Raw genomic sequence first — 25,090 nt, forward strand, 5'->3', positions numbered from 1 at the left:
TATTCTAAAGAATCCAACAGGAATTATTCCAGGGCAAGTACATTTATGAATGCTTCAAGATAGATAGTACACAGCTTAAGGGCTGCATCATTAATACCCAGTAGCTTTCATAAGAGTAAGTCTCTTTGAAATGTTTGGCTTCAGCTCACTTAAAAACTAACAAAACTCCTTGACCCCTTTATTAAGGAACTAATTGTGCATTTATTAACTGTACAATGAAATAGGAGAGCTAAGGTATTAATAGTGACACACTGTAGCATGCTCCTAGTGCAGTTCATTTTAAAAGGCAATTTTAAAATTGAATGAAGGGGTTTGACTATGCAATAAAATCAGCCACAACACCAGTGAACAGTACTTAGGAGCAAAGCCTCTAATTATCTTATTTATAAATCAACAGCAATTTTACTGATGACTTCTTTGCCAGCGTGATTAAAATAAACTCCAAAATTAACAATGAATCAAACATGATTTATTTTACCAGGTTACGGGTTTTAGAAGTATGATTGACCAGCTTTAATAAAGGGGGAAAGGATTTTTTTTTAAAAAATGACCACGAACAGGAGAAAGCATCTTTTTGTAGTTTCAAAGAACTGTTCTGCAACATAATTAAGGTGCTGCCCTTGAGGAAGGGGATTTTATTTTATAATGAGAATGTTTACACTATTATGGAGTTCAGTCTATTTGGGAGGGAAGGTTAAACTTCTTTCCATTAAAGTCAGTCTTATAATGAAAGGCTCTGAAGAAAAAAAAAGAATGGAGTCTAATATAGTAGATGTAATGGTCTATTAAATGATTCACATGCTCTACACACAAAATGAATCAAATTCATCTTGCCTCTTATGGGTGTTTTATGATAAAACTGTTTACAAAACCTAAATTATTGTAAAGATAATTACATATCACACATACTGTATTACTGTAAGTATTGTCTTACTCAATGACCTAGGGAAAATGTTTAGGTACAGTGAAAGGGCATTACAGCTTAAATGCTTTGTTGAGCAGGCACGTGGACAGGAGGATTCTATTCAAACATAAAAAATTAATTCAGATTGCAAAGACATGGAGTATTGCAGCATCGCTCTTTTTCAGTTAAAACTTTGCATGCATTCTTCATGATGTCATTTCTGAATTCCTCAAGCAGATGTTTATGTACCAATTTACTAAAATGCTGCTGTATGAGGTCATATTATTGAGAATTTAACCTCTACCACTAGCTTATATCTCCAAATCTTAGTACAACTAATGTTTTCTTAAACTTGTCTCATTTAAGCTATTGTTTAAAAGTAGCACTCTAATTACCGGACCAAATTACACAATTAAAAGTACAATGAATTATATTCAAGGCATGCAGCTCTTGTTTCTAGATACCAAGCAACATTTTTTAACAAGGTACTTTAAAAAAATATTTCTAAATGTTGAGAACTGTATATATTTCTCGCTAAACCTGTTATTTATAAATACAGGGAATGACAAAAATTGGAGGGGAAAAATTGCTTTTAAGATCCCTTTTCACCCCCAAAATGTATAGTGATTTCATTTAATTATCGTGCAGTGTCTTGGATATACTCGGGCATTGATTAACAGCTTTGTGTGCTACATGGGGAATCCTAGAAATTAACAGAATATAAAATCATAGAAGCAACATTTTAGCTGTGTTTTTTTTTCTTTCTTTCAGAACACAACTGCTAAGCTCAGATCAGCTTTGGCAAGAAAAAACTTGTATTCTTCAGTACGTACTCAACATAGCCAGTTGCAGTCCAGATTTCAATGAAACCACCAAAAAGCCTTTCTACTATCACAGATGGGAAAACTCAGTGATATGGAATTTATCTCGCACTGAAGCCAGAATTAGATGGTGATAAGATATGATTGGGAAGTCTGCCTGATGTAGCAGACATATAAATAAATGATTTCAATAGAAGTAACATAATTAATACAAAGAGAAGAATGAGAATGTTTAAACAGTGTATCTAGCCAAAGTGGTGGACTACTATAAGCTTCTATAAATGAAATGCAGTGAATTATTATTTAGGCACTCTTTATGCAATTCAAGGATGATACAAATTAAAACCAAGACACCAGTTAAAAAGCATTTTTTTTAAAAAAAGATATTACATTAGAATATTTAGTGACAAAAAATATTTCCATCTAGACACCTTTGAATGATTAAAAACACTTCCCTTTTTCAGAAGTTTGAAAGCTTTGAAAATACAGCTGACGCTGTCTTTAAGTGAGGGCAATTCTTCCCATCCTTACATTGAACTACCAATATTACACTCTCACACAGTTAACTGAGTTTAGCTATCTGTCAACATCAGGTACACAATGCAGATTGAAGGCAAATGGCGTTGTTCTTACTATAATGATACGATGATTCTGTCTTACACGTGATTGGCCATATGTAATGCTACCTTATTAACAGCATGTTCCCTGGTTAACTAGAATCATGTTGTCAAGAAAACAACAATCAAATCGCAAGAAACATCCATGCAGTAGCAAAGTAGAATTAATAAATACGATACCCCTTCCACCCCCATAAGTAAGCAAAGAAAGAATTCAAGGACTCTATTGAAAATAACAGCTACAGTAATAACATTTTAAAATGTAACAGCACTAATGGCATTAAGCTATTTTGAATTTTAGCATTTCTATTCATTTCAAAATAGGTTTTGGTTTTCTAACATTATTTCCCGTATTTTGATTGTGGAACTTCTACAAAAAACGTTGCACTCCATGTCTAAATAATGGAGCAGATTTGGTGGCACCTTCTGATGAGTTTCTACCTTTGACTACAGTTTTTTTTTTACAACATCTTGAGATGTACTATTCCCGTACAGCCCAAGTGCAGGGTAAAAAAAAAATCCCTACTAGTACCTGACACACAACCCAGACACATTGGGTAAATTTCAGGGACTTCTTGGCCATGTATACCTGTGGGAATCCCCAGCATTAAGTGGTAATCCCCGAGGATGGTATCTCTTTGGCCATACCAAGAAGCCGAGTGGAAATCCCCAGTGACTCAGGAACCTCAACCTGGGGGCATGATTTCAAAACCAAAGGGATTTCCCCACAGCAAAGGTATACCTTGAGCTGTTCTAATTTTCCATTTGTAAAGGTTCTGTTACACCTCGTGTTATGGAGATGTTAAAAATCACACACAACGACCATGTTTGATCCACTTTCTATGTTATAATAAGAAAATCAGCAAAAAATGAAAGCTGTGTCATGTAAAAATGCAACTCTCATTTCTTCTATCCTGTTCCAATAGTGAATTCAAATGACACATCCTAATGCTGATGAGGAATACCTCCTGTGGCTAAGAGAAGAGGCTTGTAGCTTGAATACATAAGAGAAAGACCCAAAAAATGCCTCATGCAGCCAACTAGAAGGAACCCTCAGATATTTGGGCAGTAGCTCTCTTGTGCTTGTGGCTTTGTTGATTCATTCTATACCTGAAGATCTTTTGCAGAGATTAAAAGTGGAACGAAAAGATTATCTCTGAGAAATAGCTGTGTTTGCAGCGTCTCGGCTCATTAAGTAATGTCTATGATTTTGAAACATCTCTACAATTTTTGAGCAGAAAAAAAGACATGATAGCAATTTATTTTATTTATTATTTCAATTTATATGGCTTTCTATATTCATTGTTCTGGGTGGCCTTGATTCCTTGTGTGGGACCAGTTTGTTTTTAATGCAAGATCTTTATATTGTGCTACAAAAATTAAACATCTTGATGACTTGAATGGTAATATTAATCTCTTATTATCTACCACATCGTATTAATCGATTTACTTATCATGTGTTGTTACACTGAAATACTGTATGTAGGAATCACCTTGGCAGACAAGGAGAAAGATACGGCTTAGAGAACAATCAGATAAAAGGGGGAGCAAAGAAACTTCAGAAGGATCTGCTCTAGCGCATCAGACTGTTCAAAATGACGGTATGAGACTTGTATTTTCAAGACTTGTAAGTTTCTGTTAATGTAACCTGACAATAAAGCAGAATTAGCTCATCTGGTTGTGTTTCCCTTCTGATTTGCCTAGGTTTGCTGACATTTAGATTTAAAAAAAAGCTATTAAAGCTCAAACTATTATAATCAAAACAGCTTCCCCCCCAATTTCTATGGGTAAAATGAAATTAGATTAGGGTTGATCACGTCTATATAGACATAATGCTATTTTCTATTTATGCAGAAAGGAAGGATTACATCTCATAAATCTCCAGTACAGAACCTGGATTCATTTCATAATAGTTGTATTTCCTTCAAAGCTTTCACGCATACTTTCGTTCTTTATTGCCCACATGAAAATACACTGTTCTGCATAGTGTTTCTAAATTTTAATATGATATTTTGCTAACTGCATTCCCTTTTAAACCGCTGCTATTTTTACATTTTATTATTCAAAAAGCGAATATAGAAAAAAAAATGTACTGACATACAAGCAAAAAAAGAGGAAAAAAAATCAATAAAATCCCTCACTAAGAAATTACTTTGTTACAAATCATACTCTTCCCATTTACTATGCCCTAACTGATTGTTGTAGTTGATACATTTATAAGCTTTACGAATAGTTTCTGATTTCTGTTTAAGGCCTTTTATGTATTTTTTTTTCTTTAGAAACGGTAGTGTAAGTATCTAAGCTTTCACTGTTGTGTGTGATATATGGAGCCATTCTTGCTTAAATTTAAATTTCGTGGCATTTTAAGACCATTGTTAATTAAAAACTGAAAGTAATCAGTGACATTAATGATACTGTATATTTTAAACCAATTTTTTTTCTATCTGGTATCCTTCTGATGTGATAGAACTTCAATTTCAAATTCTTCCAAGTCAGAATTTGCAGTCAGGCTCTATGTTGACAGAGGTAACCCACAAGGACTTTTTACATGGTAATAAAGGACAAGTCAACAAATAACTGTGGATCTTGCAAGTAATTGTACTGATTTGTTTTTATCTGGCCAATTAATTATCTTGCAGGTGAGATTAATTTCTTTATGTTTCACAATATGTTCTAGCAATTGTGTATGCTATAACAACCAGAAAATTAGCCTTAAAGAGGAATCAAACAATATGGTGAAAACCAGAAGAGACACAACACAATATTTTGCAGTGACCTAATGTTGATATACTAACAAGAGGCATGGAAAACAACAGAATTTACAAATTTAGACTGCAGTTCAAAAATACCAAGAGGAATTTGAAAAACCAGGCTCAAGGTTGACTCAGCCTTCCATCCTTCCGAGGTAGGTAAAATGAGGACCCAGATTGTTGGGGGCAATAAGCTGACTTTGTAATAATGCCGCTGGGTGTGTGTGTGAAAGCCCTAATAAGCAGGCATATACATAGAATGAAGGCTATTGCTAAGCTTGTAAGCCGCCCTGAGTCTTCGGAGAAGGGTGGGATATAAATGGAATTAAAATAAAATAAAATAAAAATAAAACAGGTGTTCTTCTCTAATCAGTATCTGCCAGATACTCTCAACAGATCTGAGCCACCACCTTTTGGGGGAAAATATCAAGAGTACTAGAAGTTCCAAGGTATCAAAATAAAGCCCTTCCTGATAGTTATCAGATATAGACCAGCAGGCCAAAATTACAAAACTATTTTCCCATTCATTTTTAATTGTATTCCAAATTTAATGTTGTTCTGATTTTACATTATTGCATTGCTGAATTTTCATACATACATACATGTAGACAAACAGGCTTTATTATACAAGCAATGATTCAATACTTGGCTATGTGGAAAACCTAACTAGTAAAGCTGCAGGAAACCTTAATCGAACTAGGACATCTTTCCCAATAACACCAAATATGAATATGGACGAGGAATACCCAATTACAGGAAAGTTACTCAACACATGCTCAGATGCACTTTAATCATAACATTCCTTTTTCTAGAGTTGAATTATGAAACATACTATGCTGGTTTTGTTGAAGGCTGAGTTATAAGTTATAAGGATGTTATATCTACACACCTAATAGACTATTATGTTATTCTCATAATATTTTCCCAATGTTTTAGGTATTTACAGGAGCACAAAGAGTTTTAGGGTTTGAAGAGGAAAGAAGAATTAACCTTTAAAAAAACTATATTCAGGAAAACTTGTCACTGTTTTTTTTTAAAAAAAGCAAATATAACTTCACCTCTTTCCTCAGAAGTTTCATGTTCTGCTAGAAATAAATTAAAAAGAAAGAAAGAACGAACACATTTCTGAAAATACTAGCTCTGATTAAAAGGGTAGCATAATTAATACATCACAACACGTTTCTACCTTTTCATATGAAAGTTCATATAAAATAAACTGAAAATGAAAGTCCTTGTAACAGGCCCACTGAATCTTTCTTCTTCTATTAGCGTATCAGTCTGCCATCATATCTAGATGAATAGCAAAGATATCTGCTTAAAAGAACACCACGCTTTCTTTTGTCAGAAATTCATTACTTTTTATTAGGGTCATTGCTTGAAAACTTCAAAAACACCATATGGACCTAATTGTGGTTTATTTTGGCAAAAAGGAAGACACTGTAGAACAATTGAGGCATTACATTCTACAATTCCATTACTTTCATCCCTCTCTGTTTTATTACTGTGTCATTAAAGGCAACTTGAGTGAGCAAAGAATTATAGTGTCATGTGTACAGGCTAGTAGATTAATAACAAAACACACTCAAGTTTAAAGGTATCTAACAGCTGTTTTCATTATTTTGTGTAAATACGCTTGAAGCATAGCTATCTGATTAGTGGATAGAGTGCTCTTCTCTGTCACATGCCATGGGCTCTGCTATGTGCAAGTAATCAAAGTGCTCGGAAAATGAGTTTACATTGTTCACTGCTGAAATACACAAATGTCAGAAAGTGACTGTGCATCAAAGCTTAGGCAAATCATCTGCTGCAAACAAACAGATTCCAATGCCCATTTCAGCTTTAAACATTCCACTGCAGCACAATGACTGAACAGGACTTACTGCAAGCCAAAATGAAGTGATGCTTGAAGAATAATAAGTTGCTGGGATAGGTATGGACAAATGACTGCATAGCTGGGCTACTTTTGGCAGGCAGAAGTAGACGTATTTTAAGCAGGTTCCGTTGTGCACCCCTGGGTGAGAAGAAAAAGAGGATGGAACCAATTTCTACCTAATAATCTTTGTTTTCTGGGTGTTTTCTAATAAGGAGATAGCTGCCGTTTCTTCCACATTCTCACCCAAGTATCTGATAACCAGGTAAGAGTATAGTGGACTGGTTTACTAAAAGAGGGGCAAGTAACTTTCTTCTTGGGCTCAAAACACAGCTGAATAAATCAATAGGAATAATTTACATCCCATTAACTAATAGCATAAAAGACATCAGAGACATAAGGCATCTGAGCAAGAGCAAGCTTTGATGAAAAGCTCCTTCAGTATAAGAGTTATTCAAGAGAAGGAGGGTTTGTTCTATCAGGGCATAATTTATTTTCCTCCATTGTCAACTGAAATAATTGGAATTATCCTCCATTTCATGCATCTGGGTGGGCCAGGAGAACAACAAATATGGCCTGGATAAAATCACTCCACAGCGTCTTCCTAAGTTTCCCCCAAAAAGAGCCGTGTGTTCCTAATATGCACTTATTTTTCCACAGCAATGAAAAATAATCCTTAGAATAATTGTTAAAATAAACAATTGTATTTTTTTAAGACTATGGCTGAAACACAAATACATTAATAACCTGTTGAAATCTAGCACAATTTTTAAAAGAGTGCAGAAGTTATAAGCTGTAAAATGCAAATATCAAAATATAATTAAAACTTCAAGGAAGATATTTTGTATGATCTCAGGGTAGTAATAATAAAAACCTAAAATCAGAGGAAAACAATGCTTAGTTTACTTTAAACTATGATGGAACAACTAACAAATCTTTTTGAGTAACTAAATGGAAAAATGATATCTATAAAATTCCCATCAACGTTACAAATCTAGGTATCTCACAGAAGCTTACAAGTTGCCCTTTTCATGTATATTATATACAGGTCTACAAGGATCACGATACACACACAAAAAGGAATGATGAAGATAAATATACAGAAAAATGTCATTGCGCAACAAACATGAAAAAGGGGCCCACTATTTTTTTTAAGTAGTAAACAGCAAAGTTAGTTCAGGGACTTCAAAGGTGAGCAGTTTGCTGAAAATTAAAGAGGCAATTAGGGCCTCTGTCTCAGAAAAAAAGACCAGAAGGTCTATGTAATGTGCTTTTGCCAACTAATATCTATTTAGTGTTCTCTGTAAAAACTGCAGCACAATAAGCTGTACAAGGATCGTGGTTCAACAAGAAGCCCGCAACTTAATCTGTACAACTCCTTCACAATAAAGAGACAAAATTGTTAAAATGTTGAGAACAAAGTTCTCTTCCATCAGATATCTCGATGGCCATGCTGCATAGAAAAAAAAATAGGCCATACGGACATCATCGCCTAATATAAGTGTAGGGATGTTATTAGCTGGGAAATGCTATTCTAGAACATTAGTATAAAGCTTTTCCTACATGAGGGAAAGAGGGGATATTGACTGTTGGAGGTCATACTTTAGAGGCCAAAGACATAAATCGCCTCTTAGGAATTCCCAAAGGGTTAACAGTTAGTTTGTTCTAGTGATTAAAGCACCAGGCTAGAAACCAAGAGACTGGGAATTACAGTAATTCTGCCTTTGACATGAAAGCCAGTTGAATGATTTTGGAATACTCACTCTCTCTCTGCCCAACCCACTTCACGGGTTGTTGCTGTGGAGAAACAGGAGGAGCCATCGAGTTATTTATAAAAATATAAAAAAGGTGGTGGTGGTGGGGGAGAGAGTAAAGTATAAAATTAAAACAAAAATTGCAAGAACAGAATTTTATGGAACCGTAAGAATTAAGAGGTGTCCTGTGATAAATTTATCTGGATTGGAATTCATGACATTTCATGAAATGGACTCTTTCATAAAACTCACTACCTAAAGTCCTGAAAGTATAAACATTTCTATAAATAAGTGATGAGACATACAGCCATCACAATCGTACCATATACCTATGTGTGTTGTGTGTACACATGCCCATGCATCAGTTTACTATATACATGTGTGTGCTGTGTGTGTACACAGCCCCACGTGTTGGTTTCCCTAACACATACCATTATGAAGAACAAGCATAAAACATGTGCTTATAAAAGCAATCACAAGATGACATGAAGAGTTCCTAGCAATACCCTTCCTGCCTACCTGCCTTCTTCGTTTTTCCTTTTTTCACTTTCCAATATACATCATTTCTAATCAAAATTCAACAGTGTTTAATTATCTGATTGACTGATTATTTATTTATTTATTTTAATTCCATTTATATCCCGCCCTTCTCCGAAGACTCAGGGCGGCTTACAAGCTTAGCAGTAGCCTTCATTCTATGTATATGCCTGCTTGTTATGTTTAAGTCAGTGACAACAGTCAGCATCTACAAGGACAGATTTTCTCCATGGCAATTTGATATAACCTGGTCCTTCAGGTTTTCTAACAGTATACTTGTTGCCATTGTAAATGATACTGTTTTTTGACTGAACCAGTATTGGATTGGGATGCGGTAGCTCAGTGGGTTAGGATGCTGAGCTTGTCGATTAGAAGGTCGGCAGTTTGGCGGGTCGAATCCCGAGTGCCGCATAACAGAGTGAGCGCCTGTTACTCGTCCCAGCTTCTGCCAACCTAGCAGTTCTAAAGCACGTAAAAATGCAGGTAGAAAAATAGGGACCACTACGATGGGAAGGTAACAGCGTTCCGTGTGCCTTTGGCATCTAGTCATGCCGGCAACATGACCACGGAGACGTCCTCGGACAAGCGCTGGCTCTTCGGCTTTGAAACGGAGATGAAACGGCACCGGCCCCTAGAGTCGGAAACGACTAGCATGCATGTGCGGGGGAACCTTTACCTTTACCTTTAGTATTGGATTGGATAGCCATTATTCCTCCAAAACCTAGCAGATGCAGAGATTTATTTGCAAACCAATGGCGGCAGCACCATCCAAGTTATATTGGGAAGCTGCATAAATCGCATAAAAAGTCTGCCAATAAAAATACAGATTTTGGTGTCTGTTGACTTCTGCCCCAAAAGTATTGAGCCCCAGGAAAGATGGGAAGTAACTTTTGTAAGTTGCCAATGGTTTGAAGCTTGCTCAACAGTCTTCCTGTTAAGTTACTTGTTGTCTTGTTGCTATATTGTCAATGTAAATATTCATTTTCATTGTTACTAATTGCAAAACTACAGTTTAGGATACAGGAAACAAAACAGCTAATACACAAACACTGCTTGGGTTCACCTCAAAAGGAGCAAGATTCCCCCCACCCACCCACCCGAGTTAAATTTCCATCTGGGAACCAAAATAAGGTTAATATTTTCAAATGCTCTCATTCTTATCACCTATGTCCATGTTTCAGAAAAGTACATTTCAGTATGCTTACGGTTAACTCAACTTTCTTTTGCAAAATTCAGTTGTCAGCAGTGAGGAAAAAATGCCACCCACAGAGATTTTAAAGTTTAAATGGTTGCCAGATAACTATCCATGCTGATATCTCAGAAAGGGCAAAGCAAATGGTGAATTAGAGATAAGTAGTAATTAAGGTAGAAACAGTAAAGCAACAAAAATTATATTTTTATCTGTAACCAGGATACGGATAGCATCCCCAACGCCAAAATGCTGTGGTGTGTTTTTTTTAACGAAGTTCAAAAATGACTTCTGAGATTGGACAAAAAAGCTCATGGTGGGTTACATTAAACATTAAAAGAGCAAACATACACAAATCCTCAAACTGCAGCAGAATTAAATTAAAATCCTGAACCATGTCCTTTAGTCAATTGGATCCAAAAAGAAAGCTTAAAGTTGAAGACTAAAAATGAAATGACTTCTCATAGCACTGCACAGAACTATTATTAAATAAGAAAAATGCTCATTTGATTGATCAGACTCACTAAGTAGAACAACTATCCCTTAAGATGTATAGATGTCAATTCCCAGAATTGTCAACAACAGTCAGGCTGATCTGAAATTCTGAAAGTCAAAATGCAAACATCTAGATGAGTCCAGCTTGCTGAAGGCTACCAGTGACTAATGCACTACAGATGGTCCTCGACTTACAACAGTTCATTTAGTGACTGTTCAAAGTTACAACACGAAACTGTTTTTCACACTTGACAATTGCAGCATCCCCCTAGTCACCTGGTCAAAATTCAGCCGCTTGGCAACTGGTTCATATTTATGACAATTACACTGTTCCGGGGTCATGTGATCGCCTTTTGCTACGTTCCGACAAGCAAAGCCGATGAGGAAGCCCGATTCATTTAACAACAGTGTTGTTAGTAACAACATTAACTAATCAACTACAGTGATTCACTTCACAACGGTCTCACTTAGCAACACGTTTTTTGGGATCAATTATGGTCATAAGTCAAGGACCATCTGTATTTCAAGAACAACTGAACCCACCCACTCACCCTCCCTCCCTCTCCCCTTTCTCCATGCCAAGTAATCTCATGGAGAACAGGTAATAATGAGAAAAGAAACAACTCCTATCACACTGGCTGATAGCCTCCCTACTCAAACTGACTGAGGTTGCCTCAGAGCAGACATGTCAAACACAAGGCCCGGGGGCCGGATTCGGCCTGCGAAGTGGTTTCATGCAGCCCACGAAGCCATCCTGGAAACAGTGAGGGAACGGGCCCCTCTGCCTTGGCCCTGGCCCAGAGACCCTCCTTCTGCCAGAGACCCTCAGATCTGTCCCACTCCTGCCCCGGCCCCCATAGGCACCCTTGATGCGAACGATGTAGAGCTGGCCACGCCCACCCAGTAGGCCATACGCACTCTAGCCACGCCCACCCAGTAGGCCACGCCCACCCTGGCCATACCCACCCGGCCCCCTGAGGGCAACCGCAATGCTGATGCGGCCCTCAATGAAATTGAGTTTGACACCCCTGCCTCAGAGGAAGAGAAGGGAGGTGAAGGCAAAGGCAAACTGGAATTAAATGGATAGCACCCTTAGTGGGAAAATGTATATAACAGTGATGGCGAACCTTTTAGAGACCGAGTGCCCAAACTGCAACCGAAAACCCACTTATTTATCGCTGGGTGCCAGGTGGGTGTGGCCCACTGGGTGGGCGTGGCTGTGGTGCTCATGGCAGATTGGGTGGGTGTGGTGAAGGTGGGCATGGTCACCTCAATGTTGTTCGTGGGGAGGGACACCTGTGAGGGGTGGACAGGGATGGAGAAGATCCAGGGGGTCTCTGGCAGGTGGGGCGGTAGGCAGGACGCTTGTCCTGCAGGGTGAGGCGAGGCAGGGCAGGGGTGCCATTGCCATGGGGCAAGGCAAGGGCTGGGGCGGCTGCTGCCTGACACCATCGGCCCTTGCACACAGAAGCCAGCGAGTGCATGGGGGCCAACGGTGTCCAGCAGTAGCCACAGCCTGCCGGCCCCTCGACCGGCACACTCTGGGGCTCCGCAGCCCGTCGCCAGCAGTTCAAAGAAGCCACCTCTGAGCTGGCCGACCGACAGCTGAGGAGGCGATGCAGTGGGTCATGCCTGGGAAAAGGAGAGCATGTGAGGCCAGGAAGGACGAGATGGTGGGGGAGGGAAACCAGCCGTGCTGGGATGCATCCGGCCACATGGGACCTCAGCAAGTTAGCAGGCGGCTGGTTGAAGAGGGACAGTTGCCACCTCTGGGGTATGGCGCGGGTGCCCACAGAGAGGGCTCTGAGTGCCGCCTCTGGCACCCGTGCCATAGGTTCGCCACCACTGGTATATAACAACCATCTACAGAATATCTTGGGCAATTGAACCGTGACCTGGAAGGCTCTGTATGATTTTCTTGATGTATCTTTTCCAAAATCTAGTAGAAAGACCTTTCTCTCCCACCTATAAAGGAATTTCAGGCTGACCTTGGGGAGGATACAAGGCAGCCATTAATGAGAAGAAGGAGCAGCCCATGAAAGAGAGACTTAAAGACGAGGTTACACAGTACAGAGATGGAAGGAAGCATGAAAAAGAAATTCAAAACAACTCTGCCTCGATTGTGTTTAGTATAAGATGGGACAGAAAAACTTGGAAAGTTTTTCAAGGTTCTGTTAATATATCCTACACTATTGAAATAGAATTCCTGATATTTCGTGAGGTACCTATTTCTTTTTTTTTTTTTTTTTATTGAAAAGTTTTAAAAAATACAATTTTCCTTTAAGAAACCCCCCTTCCCCCTCCCTCCTCCCCTCCCTACCTCCCCCCTATCTCCCCCCCTCCCCCTCTCCCTCCTCCCTCCCCTGCCTCCCCCCCTCTACTTCCCCTCCTCCCCCCCTCCCCCCCCTCCGACTTCCCAGAGCAAAATACAAGGTATATATCTAAAAAGCAATCATAAACAATCATATACTAACAATTATAAACTCTAAAATCCATCACTCTCTAGCTTATATAAAGTAAACCAATCCTTAACAATACTAAATATATATAAAAAACTAAAATAAAAGAAAACTAGCATCATTCCCATCTATGTTCTTCCACATTTCCCTATTACCTAAACATATTCTCATTTACACATCACAAACACCTATCCCTATTAACCTCTCTAGCCAAAATAGACTATAATAGATAGTTCTTACACAAATTAACCCGCATTAACCCACAAAACTTTCTTCCTCTTCCTCTGTAATAAATTGTCCATTAATTCCAAATTAAAGATTCTGTTACCATACATATCATCCCAAAACTTTTAAAAACACAACTACCACTTGTCTATAAGTATATTGTGGAAGTTCCATAGATTTCTGCTGGTCTTATTTTTTTGTCTTTTTTGAGCGTTTTAAGGCAGCACGCGTCACCCTCTGTTCTCTAATATCATCCAAAAGAGTTGCAGCTTGAACTCCTCCTGTACCCTTCTCGTCTATCAGTCCATCTTCATCCTCTTGATGTTCTCCTTCTCCAGATCCCTCTGCAGCTTCCAGAAGTGTTGATGGGGTTACATTTAAAACATTGTTGTAAAAGTCATGCGCTTGCTTCACATTACCCAAACAGTACCTTTTGCCATCATACATGAAGCTCAGCCCAGCTGGGATCTCCCATCTGAACCTTATATCCCTTTGCTTGAGCTCTTGCACAAGAAAAATAAAATCCTTCCTTCTCTTTAAAATCTTTGGAGGAATTTCTTTTAGAACCAAAACTTCTTGACCAGCAATCACAACTTTGGTATCATAGGCAGCTTGTATAACTTCATCTCTAACTTCCCTTTTTACAAAATAAACCACCACATCTCTAGGCAACTTTCTCTGTTTAGCAATCCACGAATTCACACGAAACACTTTGTCCATACCTTGTTTTATTTCAGATGCTGGATACCTATTTCTTATCCTAGGCTCTCCTGAAAGGCTAACACCACCATCTTTATATTCATCTGGCATGTATTGAAGGGATTCTTGCCAAGAAAGTACTCTTCGGGCATCCAACAAGAACCAATGACAGAAGGAACTTTTTAATATAGCATATAAATTCCACGTTCTTGAAGTAGTTATCAAACCATCAGGACTTTTTGTTCCAAACTGAGGGTAATGTGAAAATCAAGAATTAACCACTTTAAAGTGAGATAACGGTGGTTGTGGGCTTTCTGCCATAGGTTTTGCCCTTGGTGCCATCTCACATCTGAGACTCGGAAAATATGAGCTTTAATACCGAGAAAGGTAAAAAGTTAGTACAGCCCCTAGTGAAAAATGAGTTTGCATCATCTGTCATTGCAGCTTCCTGCCAACAGGGTCATTCCCCATTAAATTACCACTTGTCAATGTTTAAAATACTGATTGATAAATGACCGTGCCAAAACTGATATCACAACAGCTTTTCTTTTCAAATATTCTTGGTTACCACATTCTGCTACTTCAAGAAGCAAACAGAGCAAGGATGATGTAGTCCTCCACCCCCTCAACTATTTCACTGAACCTCAATTTAAATCAGATACATAAGTAACAGGTACTGCATAATGATTGGTCCTGGTATATATTATATTCTACTCCTCCTGCCAAAATAAGCCTACTGGCAAATTAGCAATAAAGGCAGATCCAAGTCTCCCGTTTCACCAAATGCTAGTAATCTGTTTTATCAATATAAACTGCATTTTAATGAAAAAATCTTTTCTTCAGTACACTTCACTTTTTAATGCCTCAGAGGACAATAATTCGTTCATGCTGTAGAACGAGAATGTTTTACAAGACCTTAACTCTCAAAGAGAAATTTTTCTCTAAATACAAAATGTAACTTTTATGGGAATCCACTGTATGCAACATGACAAGAACACAACTAATAAAATTAAATAGGCTGCATGTAGAATCCAACTGCACTATAGTACAGAACTGGAGAACAGCTCTAGTTAGACCTTCATCTGAATGAATAAAGTTGGTTAAAGAAAAGAGATTAAAGCTATTATTTTGGCCAAACTAATAAAAAAAAGAAAAAGGCTTCTTTCTCCAAAATCTTTTAGTCTCAGTAGGTGGCAACAATTGGCTGATCTTCTTTTGGGCTAAGCAGTCTGATAAATTCATAGATGAGAGACCTCCAGAGCATATCTTGTAGCTACATTTACAACAAGCCAAAATTTTGTCAACACAGAACTTGTGCACAATGAAACAACACACATGCAAAAGGACTTAAGTTTGAGTTATGCACACATTTTGACTGCATTGCAGAAACAGATTATGACAATCATCCACTGTACTGTTGCAAGGAAAGTATGTGAGGAGGCACATCTCCATGAAGTCCATAGCAGTCATGCTTGATGTGAAGGAGACCGGACACCTTTTAAAGGAACACCAATGAATCATGGTACTATAGGTAGTCCTCATTTAGCAATCACAACTGGGACCAGCAACTTGGGCCATTAAACGAAGCAGCTGCTGAATGAAACCATGACTGTGTTTATGATCTTTCCTTTGCTTTAGAGCAAGGGTCTTCAAACCTGGCCCTTTTATGACTTGTGGACTTCAGCTCCCAGAATTCCTCAGCCAGCGTGCCTGGCTGAGAAATTCTGGTAATTGAGGTCCATAAGTCATAAAAGGGCCAAGTTTGAAGACCCTTGCTTTAGAGACCTGCAATGGTCCTAAATGAAGGGATTGGTTGTAAAGTTACTTTTTCATCATGATTGTCCCTGCAAATTACCTAGCTGATAAACAAGGCAGCTGCCAAACAAGGATCACCTGTATAAACAATAGAGGAGAGGAGCATGAACTTGCAATTGTACTGTCTGTGTCTGCCTCAGAAAGCAGCGTGAGATACATGAAAGACACAACAGAGGAAGACAGGAGCTGGAATGGTCTTCAGAACTGTCAGGCAAACTCCTTTTATGATTTTCATGATAGAGGATGTCATTTTCATGACATCATTGATCTCTCTGCATTTTCACTTGTATAAAAATGTTCAGTTTGTCAATGGCATCATATGCCAACATGATGTCTCTGCACCTGGATTTTCCCACATATGCTACATTGTGTGCCCAACTTTTAGTTCACGGGTTGATCGGCTGCTTCAATTAAGACAGCTGCTCTCCAAGCACTTTTCACTACTCAGAAGTAGGATGTTCTTATGTCAAGCTCATATAAAACTGAAGTTTACTTTCTCAGTTATCTGTTCTATTATCACTTCAGGAGGAGGGGGGAAAAACTATTTGTAGCATTTTGCAGTATCAAAAAGAAGCACGTTTGAAGAGTTCTTGTCCTTTCAGTATTTCAGAATCTAAAGCACACATGACATACAAAATTAACAAGTTATACAGATGAAAGGAGTTTTCATTATCTTTACCCCTAGTCTTCCCATCTGTTGTTTTTTATCTGTTATTTGTGCTGTCATGGTTTTAAATGTTCTCGGACATAAGATTTAACTGTTAAGGAACTGATAGGAAAAGGGAGGGTTTCGTTTCTTCTTTGACAGATGTCCATGTAAAAGAGCTACTTTCTCTAAGGCAGGGGTGTCAAACGGCCAGCCCCCGGGCCGGATGCGTCACCCCAAAAACGCGCCCACCGCATTGCTGGCAATGGGGAAGAAGTGGCGATACGTCGCGACACGTCATGTGACGTTGTGAGTTTGACACCCTTGCTCCCAGGGGATAGCATGGCAATCGCTGAGGAGGCAAATTGTCACTGATGTCACCTAACCGCTGGATAAAATCTTGAGCAAGTCCTGGGTTCTAAATAATGGCAAATTGCAGATGAAAAATGTTGTCTCCGCGCAGTGATTTGACTGGGATATAACAATTTGTTCAACTGGTTTATAGACCATCCATTGAACAACTGCCATCCCCTTAAAATCCAGCAACAGGCCACAGACACAGATCTGACCATTTGTATGAATCAAGCATTTGGATAAAGGCATGCTTCACATATTAAAATCCCTACATACACATGAGCCAATGGCATTACAGGTTTAAAACATGAGTCTGACTAATATTATTTGTACCTAGAAGTGACAATAATATGCCACTCTGAGATACTGACATCAGCTCTGTAAATTTACCCTAGCCAACATGGGTTAATCAGTGATGGTGAACCTTTTGGGTTTGGCCTGGCAAAAATTCGGACAATGCCTAACTTGTCCTCCCATCCTCCCTATGCCTACTGGCACGTTCCACCCTTCCCAAACAAAAGAGAAACAATTCTCTATCTCCCTCCACATCTAGGCCACCTTCACCAGTGGCATTGACAGCAGCACTTAGGCTGAGGCCTGAAGTAGAGGGTTCTGGCTCTCAATTCAGTTCACTAGCACTACCACTGGGACTCAAAAATGGCACCTTGAGTTGTTCCCCAAGGTGTACGATCCTTAGGGAATGGTGTGATTATCCCTATGGCCCAGCGCTCCACAGGATCTGCCACTCACCACTTACTTTCAGGTGCGGCTCCCTTTCTGTTGACAGGCCCCTGCGGCCTACCCAAAGCTGCTCCTGGTCACACAGAACATTCATTCTTGAACCAGTTTTGGAGAATGCTCTTCCGCAGCCTCTGCTACCTCCAAAAACCGCGTGGAAGCACGTCCCCTCCACTTTTCAGAGGCTCTGGAGGTGACACAAGAGCACACCCCGTTCTTTTGTGGGCTCAGCAGCTTTTGAAAATCATGTCAGACTGGGGAATGCTTTTGATGACACTTGTTGTTAGATATTATGTCACCCAAAATTTTGTAGCCTGTCACCCTTGACCATCCCTGGGCTAAATGTAACAAAAATTGAAGATTGTCTAGAGTAGTTTGTTAAAACTTACAAAACTAAATGGAAAAAAAATCAAGATTTATTTTCACAATGGGCAACCCTAACCTTTAATCTTACGAAATACCAAACATTCAGCTGAACTGAGACAATTGTGGGGTGGGGGGAAAAACTCCAAAAATTATGAAGTCTGCTAGTATCTACAAGTTTAAAACCAAAAGATATACGGCAATGCAATTCTCCACTGCCAACTTAGTGTTACCCACCTGTCCTTGACTCTGCAGAAAACTATTAGCAGAAACGTACTGATAATCCATATTTCCCGTTTACTTCTGTTGGTAGTCCTTGCTTAATGACTATAATAGCAACTAGAATTTCTATCCCTAAGCAAAGCAGTCATTAAATGAAACATCACATGATCGTACTGTTTAGCAATCACGGTCCCAGTAGTCCTGCTTGTGGTCATTAGGAAAAAAACACGACAACTCATACTTCTTTTGTCAGCTCCGTCTCACTGCCTCTTCCTGAGGGAGGGGACCAGGAAGAGATGGGGCTCCACTGCCTTGCTGCACTCACTTCCACTTCAGCTCTCCTACCCATTTATGTGCCCGCCCATCTCTACCCTTTTGGCTGCCCTCCACCTCTCTGCCACCTCCAGCTGCCCCCTTGTAGACTTCTTCCTTCTGCTGCTGAGGAGTGCACAGCCCAGGTAGTTACTGACCTTTCACAAGGCCTCTGTTAGGTGTCATGGATGCATCACAAAGGCCTCATGAAGCATTGTGGAGGCCTTGCAGAGGCCTTACAAGATACTGTGGTCGTGAAGTTTTGCAAAAGGCCAGCAGCTGCCTTGGTTGGGTGTGCCTCATCAGCAGCATAAGGTAGAAGGCAGTGATAGTCAGATGGGGGTGGCAGTAGAATCCAGGGTGGCCAAAAATGGGGGAGAAAGTTAGGTGGGCAAAGTTGAAGTACACATTGAGACTGAGTGTGGGTTGCCAGCTTGTTTTTTCCCCCAAACATGATCCTCACAGATTTCTCTTTAGCAAGATGACAGGAATAGTGAGACGAAATCTCTAACAAGTTGAACGATTCTCAGTAGCCCTTTGGGAACTGAGCAGCACATAAATTGCAGAAACAAAGTTTAGAGCCACTATCTTTTAGGGTATGATAGGGTGGAGATGTCTTGAGTCTTCTTCTCACATGTACCACCAGCGAGATGGTATTCTGCACTTATTATTATGAGACATCTGCAGCTGGCTGTTTACACAATGGCTGCTTGAATCTTTTATCTCTCCCAGAACCTATTCTTCCCTGGAACATATTTTCAATGAGAAAGTTTGTTTGTTTGTTTGTTTGTATTCTTGGCTTTTCCTGTTTTACTTACATATTGCAATGTTAACATAGCTATTTAGGTTGCACTTGGGTCCTTGCTGTTCTGATTATTTGTATTAGGACCTTTTAATGTTTTAGTTATTTTTATTTTATCAGTTGATCAGAGAAGTAAGACTAACCGGAAACTGAAGGGAACAATTATGTGCAGTTGTTGTTTACAGTCAGAAACGCACCAAAAAGCAAAGATTACTTGATACTGCTATTTACTTTGAAAGATGATACAGTACACACATACACATTATACTTGGAAATCGGAGTAGCTCTCCTCTAACTCTGTCCCAATTAACCTAGTTATGTATTCTTGTAAGATGCTTTTGTATCTTTGGTTAAGAAACACTACAAATAAATTCATTTTCTTCTTTTTCAATCTAAACTGCTACCTACTTGCTCTTGTGATATGACCTCGTTCTAGGCCAAATATCCTACATTAATATATCTTTATTTTACAACAGAATCATGACGTTAACTTAAAATGAAGCTTACCTTTACAAATCTTAGTTACATCCCTAAAAGCATTACCACCTTGTTTTCAATATAACGCTGTTGGATATAGAAATATAAATCATATTAAAGGAAGTAACAACAAGTAAAAAGGAGGTCAAAGTAAGCAGAGAAAGGGGAGGGGAAATCACCTTGGTTATTTTGTTCTCAAGCCCGCCCTCGACATCACTGCAAACTTATGCATTTTTAAAAGACTGCAGGCATTCAAATGACTGTCACTCATGCAAATAATCACTTACTTACACTGTATGAGTTTGGTTTGGATAAAGCAAATTACCATTTGAAAATAACTTGAAAAACACTCTGGGCAAAAAGCTTGCTTTATGAATCTAAGTTTGGCCCTGATATTTCTTAACCTTTTTCTCTCCATTTCTATTCAGCTTGCTTTTACTAGAGTAACACAGACTAAATTAATAAACTGCATTCAATTGCCATAGGTGCATTCAACATTTATTTAACAGAAGATCTTATTAGAAAAATAAATAGCGGCCACTGTAACTAAAGACTGAAGCTAAAATGCATAACTTTATGCATGGATTGCTCTGTTAGTGTTTATTACAAGCAGTAAATAGTTTGTGGTTTTTTTAAAAATATATATTTTAACAATACAATATATAAAATACATCAGAAGGTATGCCACAATTTATTTTCAAACTTAATGAATGAAAGCTTGTGCAAAATATATGTTTAAGAAATTGAATTTGTTTTTTTGAAACACATTATTCAGAGTATTGTACAATGCCTATATTTAAAAAAAACCCGGCGTGTATTCAACCGGGCCAGTCTCTATGTACTTTCTTTTTATATATTCTGCATATATAAATATCAACAATTTTCTAATGTAGCTGCTAAAAACCCTTATCTTTTTGTATAGTCTTCAAAATTATATGAATATATAGCAAATTAACTCACCATACCTCCAACATAGTCATTCCCAAACTAGTAACTAGTACATTAAAATATGACTAAGTCAGATTATTGGGCCAACAAACCAAATATTTGTTTATGCATTCTTCCACTAAAATGGATGTCCTATTATTCAAATAAATTGTCTGGACAGTTTACTATAATAGTAGAAAGCATACAAAAAACAGCACAAAGAAAGATTTTAAAAACCGTGAATATATAAAAGCAGTATGAAAATTATACATGATCCGGAATATAACAAATGACTCATTTTTAAAGCCTATAATAATAAAAATATTGCTGCAAGTATCAGAGAAGACATGAAAGTAGTTGGCAGGGGAAGACGTGGGCATATTGATAAAAGATGGGTTTTTCCTTCTCCAGGGATCTTCCTACTGTTTCACAGGATGGGGTGCATGGAAAAAAATGACCTCAAAATACAGATAGATGTATGTGGGAGGCGTGAAGTAATCCTTAAGGTTGTGCAGTTCTCCCTTCCACTAGCATTCCACAAAGGAACTGTTCAGTGTCATTAGATAAGGTGTTAATTAAGTAATTTGACATTCCTAACACTGTGTCCTTGTATCTCCTGATTCTGGAAAGGTCTTTCCCGTCATATTCTGTTGGAAGTGATTTTTCAAAGTTTGTCTGCTAGGCCTCCAATTTTCGCCTCACATTCATTCATCCATCCAATCCCCCCCTCTCTCTCTCACACACACACACACACTCACACACACACACACACACACACACATACACGAGCAACATTGGCAAAGTAGGAATATATACATACATACATACCTATGATACTACTGTCTTTTGAGAAATCAATGTTATGCAAAGGACCAAAAGATCTCAAGAATTAGTAAGCAAAAAAATTAAACATATGCAATGATAGGGAAAAAATAAATATGACCAAACTTAATTTACATAGACATCATTCAGTGTAACTTTTAATACTTTTTGATCTCTGTAACCTATCTTTGTTTCCATAAACTGCTCATGTCTCTCTTTTTAAGAATCCTACCAACTCTATTCAATCGATTGTCTAGTTCATTTCCTTCTTCTTCCTTAATTCACTCTTCTTTCATATATTCCTTCTATATTTATTCTCTCTATATATGACCAATCTGCCTCACTGCATTTTTTTTTACTAGTCAACGAATGAATCAACTTTCATTGCCACCCAGTTATTCCTGGCCTTATTTCCTCCTTCCCTGTACATTTCTCAAGTAATCCTTTCCAAATCCATTCAATTCTCTTTATATATTCCTTATATATCCTTTTATATCCCACTTTCAGCTACATGTATCTAAGTAAACAAAAGCAGCTTTTATAAGCAACCAATTTTGCTTGTTTTGATATTCATTCTCAGAATAGATCATCTAATACCCATTACTTTTCTAACAGCATTTGAACCTTTTAAAATTTCTGCATCCATTTCTCCATCCTTTGTAAATATATTTTTCTACGAAGATAAACAAATTCTTTTACTTACTCAATTTATCCTTGATATATTATTTTTAACCCTTTGCATTATTATATGTAGCCTATTTAACATCCAATATTCAAATTCTCAGCTAACATGACATCATTTGTGCTCAAAAATACATATATCTAATCAGCATATCTCAATATCACCATACGTTTTCCTTAAACATTTGGCTATACATACATTAAACAATGAAGGGTCATTTTATAACCCTCTTTTAGTCTCTCATCAATGTAAACATTTAGTAAGCATTCCATTTATATCCATGCATTTACTTTACTTTCTGCATTTATCATTCATACAGTATTCAGCAAACAACATTCTTCACACAAACTTTCCATAAATTAAGCCTATTCACTTACCATATGCTTTCTCTAAATATACATATATATATATATATACACATATATATATATACATACATATATATATATATACATATATATATATATATATATATATACATATACATATACATATACATATACATATACATATACATATACATATACATATACATATACATATACATATACATATACATATACATATATATATATATATATATATATATATATATATATATATATATATATATATATATATTTCTACTAGCTGTCTTTTCTATTTTCACTCTAATTTCTTTCCTTTTTCTCCATCTCTATGACTGCTTGCTTACAAAGTGCCCTGGCTCGATACTTTTTTGTACTCAGTTCTGTCTCGAAAAATATTTCGGCATGAAATATATTCCTTTGGTTACTATGATCACGATAACAATGAAATGTAGCACAGGTAATACATGACCCAAGTTAGAGAAGATACTAGAAAGGTACTAACCTACTCACATCTGGGAACTTTATTGGAAAGTAAAGGACTTGGCATTTTGGCCTGATTAGCTTTTCCAGATGTTTAGGCCTGTGATCAGGAATCAACTTCATAAATTTCCCAATTGATGTTAGAAAGGACTCCATATTGTAGGCAGAGTTGAACACCACAAAGTCAGCAACCAAACTAATAAAAGAGGGAGAAAATGATCAACAATCAATAATGCATAGAATTTAATTAGTTTGGTGTAAAGCTGCTCTTTCACTTAGGAATAAGATAGATCCCTCAATTTGGGCCCATTCCTTAAAGACTGTCATATTACGAAGTCTGGTTTCCCACTGCCGATGAGACTCGGAAACCAGGATTCCTTAGAGATACCAAGTTTTTTCCTTCCTCCAAGTGATTTTGCTGTACGCCCAGCTGATGTGTAATTCCCAGCAGCCAGAATTTGCTTTCAAAATACATTAATCACCTGACAGAGATGGCATATTACAGCTTCATCTTGTCCATGTTTCTTATGGTAAAGTGCAAATATAATGCCATGAAAGCTTTCATTAATTCTTGCACGGAAGGATTAACACAAGAATACAAGTGTGTTTCCCCTCTTCTGTGCATGATGCTCTGGTTAGTCCATACCTAGTATGTTCAGAATATCACATATATTTCTTGTCTATACGGAGTTAACTTGTGACTTCAAATAAGGGATAGGATTCTCAAACGCAACTTTCCTAAGAAACAGTGTGAATTTACAGCAATCATAAATATCTCCAAGCTGAACAAAAATATATTTATATATATTTACTACTTCAATATCTATGAATTACTAACAAATTACTGATGGGAGGAGGTGGTTACTTCTAGTCCTGTACTTCTGCCATTCTTTTCTCCACTTACACATTTCTTCCACATAGAGAGCTTTTAATATGTTGCTTTTAAATTCACAAAATTAGAATGGCTGGATAGCTTAGTGATAAGAGCAGTGCCTATGATGCAGAAGACCAGGGTTCAAATCCCAGCTGGCATCTCCTTAACCTGTAGGGGGTCCTAGAGACACTCCTAAAGCTTCACCTGCCTACCACAAATATAAAAGTGACCTGAACTGAAATAGTCATACTGATCTGGACATTGGCCAGGTTAACAGGGTCCAGACCAAATGCTGGGGAACCAGAACAAATTGACATTAAGTGGGCTATTGGAACTAACTATACATGGACAAGACAAGAGAACCTGGAGTTGATGGAATGTGTTGTGATTCAGGGTCAGCCTGTGGGTGTCGGGCTCTGAAGAATAAAGCGCTTCTAGGCTGCAGCAGAAGTCTCTCGTTCCTGTGTTCGGCATCTACCCTGCTTGTTGCAGGACGAGTCTTGACAGTGGGTTCGGCAGTTGGGTCGGACGAATCAGAGGAGGAGGGGGGTGTTGAAGACCTTGCTGAGGGGGTTGAAGATCTTGCTGATGGTAGCCCTCAAGCAGGCCCCTCCCACTTGGTCACCATGGAGACCCAGCTGTGTGAGCCTGACAGTGTGGCGTCTCAGGGGATTGGGAGTGGGAGGCACGGTTCTGCGTTGTTCAGGGGTCTTCAAACTTGGCCCTTTTATGACACGCTGGCTGAGGAATTCTGGGAGTTGAAGTCCACAAGTCATAACCATGGTATCTTGCTGCGGCGCCTCAGGGGACTGGGAGTGGGAGGCACGGTTCTGCGTTGGTTCTCCACCTTTCTCCAGGGTCGCTCGCAGTCGGTGCTGGCAGGGGGACAGAGGTCGACCCCGAGGC

General features: G+C 38.4%; 1 protein-coding gene across 1 annotated transcript in view; it reads right to left on the minus strand.

The window, feature by feature from the left end:
- Positions 1–25,090, minus strand: part of GTDC1 (glycosyltransferase like domain containing 1) — a 269,028-nt gene that overhangs the window by 119,159 nt on the left and 124,779 nt on the right. Inside the window, exon 4 of the mRNA XM_083348753.1 lies at positions 23,333–23,506. Within this exon, the coding sequence (XP_083204879.1) occupies positions 23,333–23,506 (174 nt within the window). The remainder of the gene's footprint in view (positions 1–23,332; positions 23,507–25,090) is intronic.

The sequence above is a fragment of the Vipera ursinii genome (genome assembly GCF_947247035.1).
Source record: "Vipera ursinii genome assembly, chromosome: 1".
Lineage (NCBI taxonomy): Eukaryota > Metazoa > Chordata > Lepidosauria > Squamata > Viperidae > Vipera > Vipera ursinii.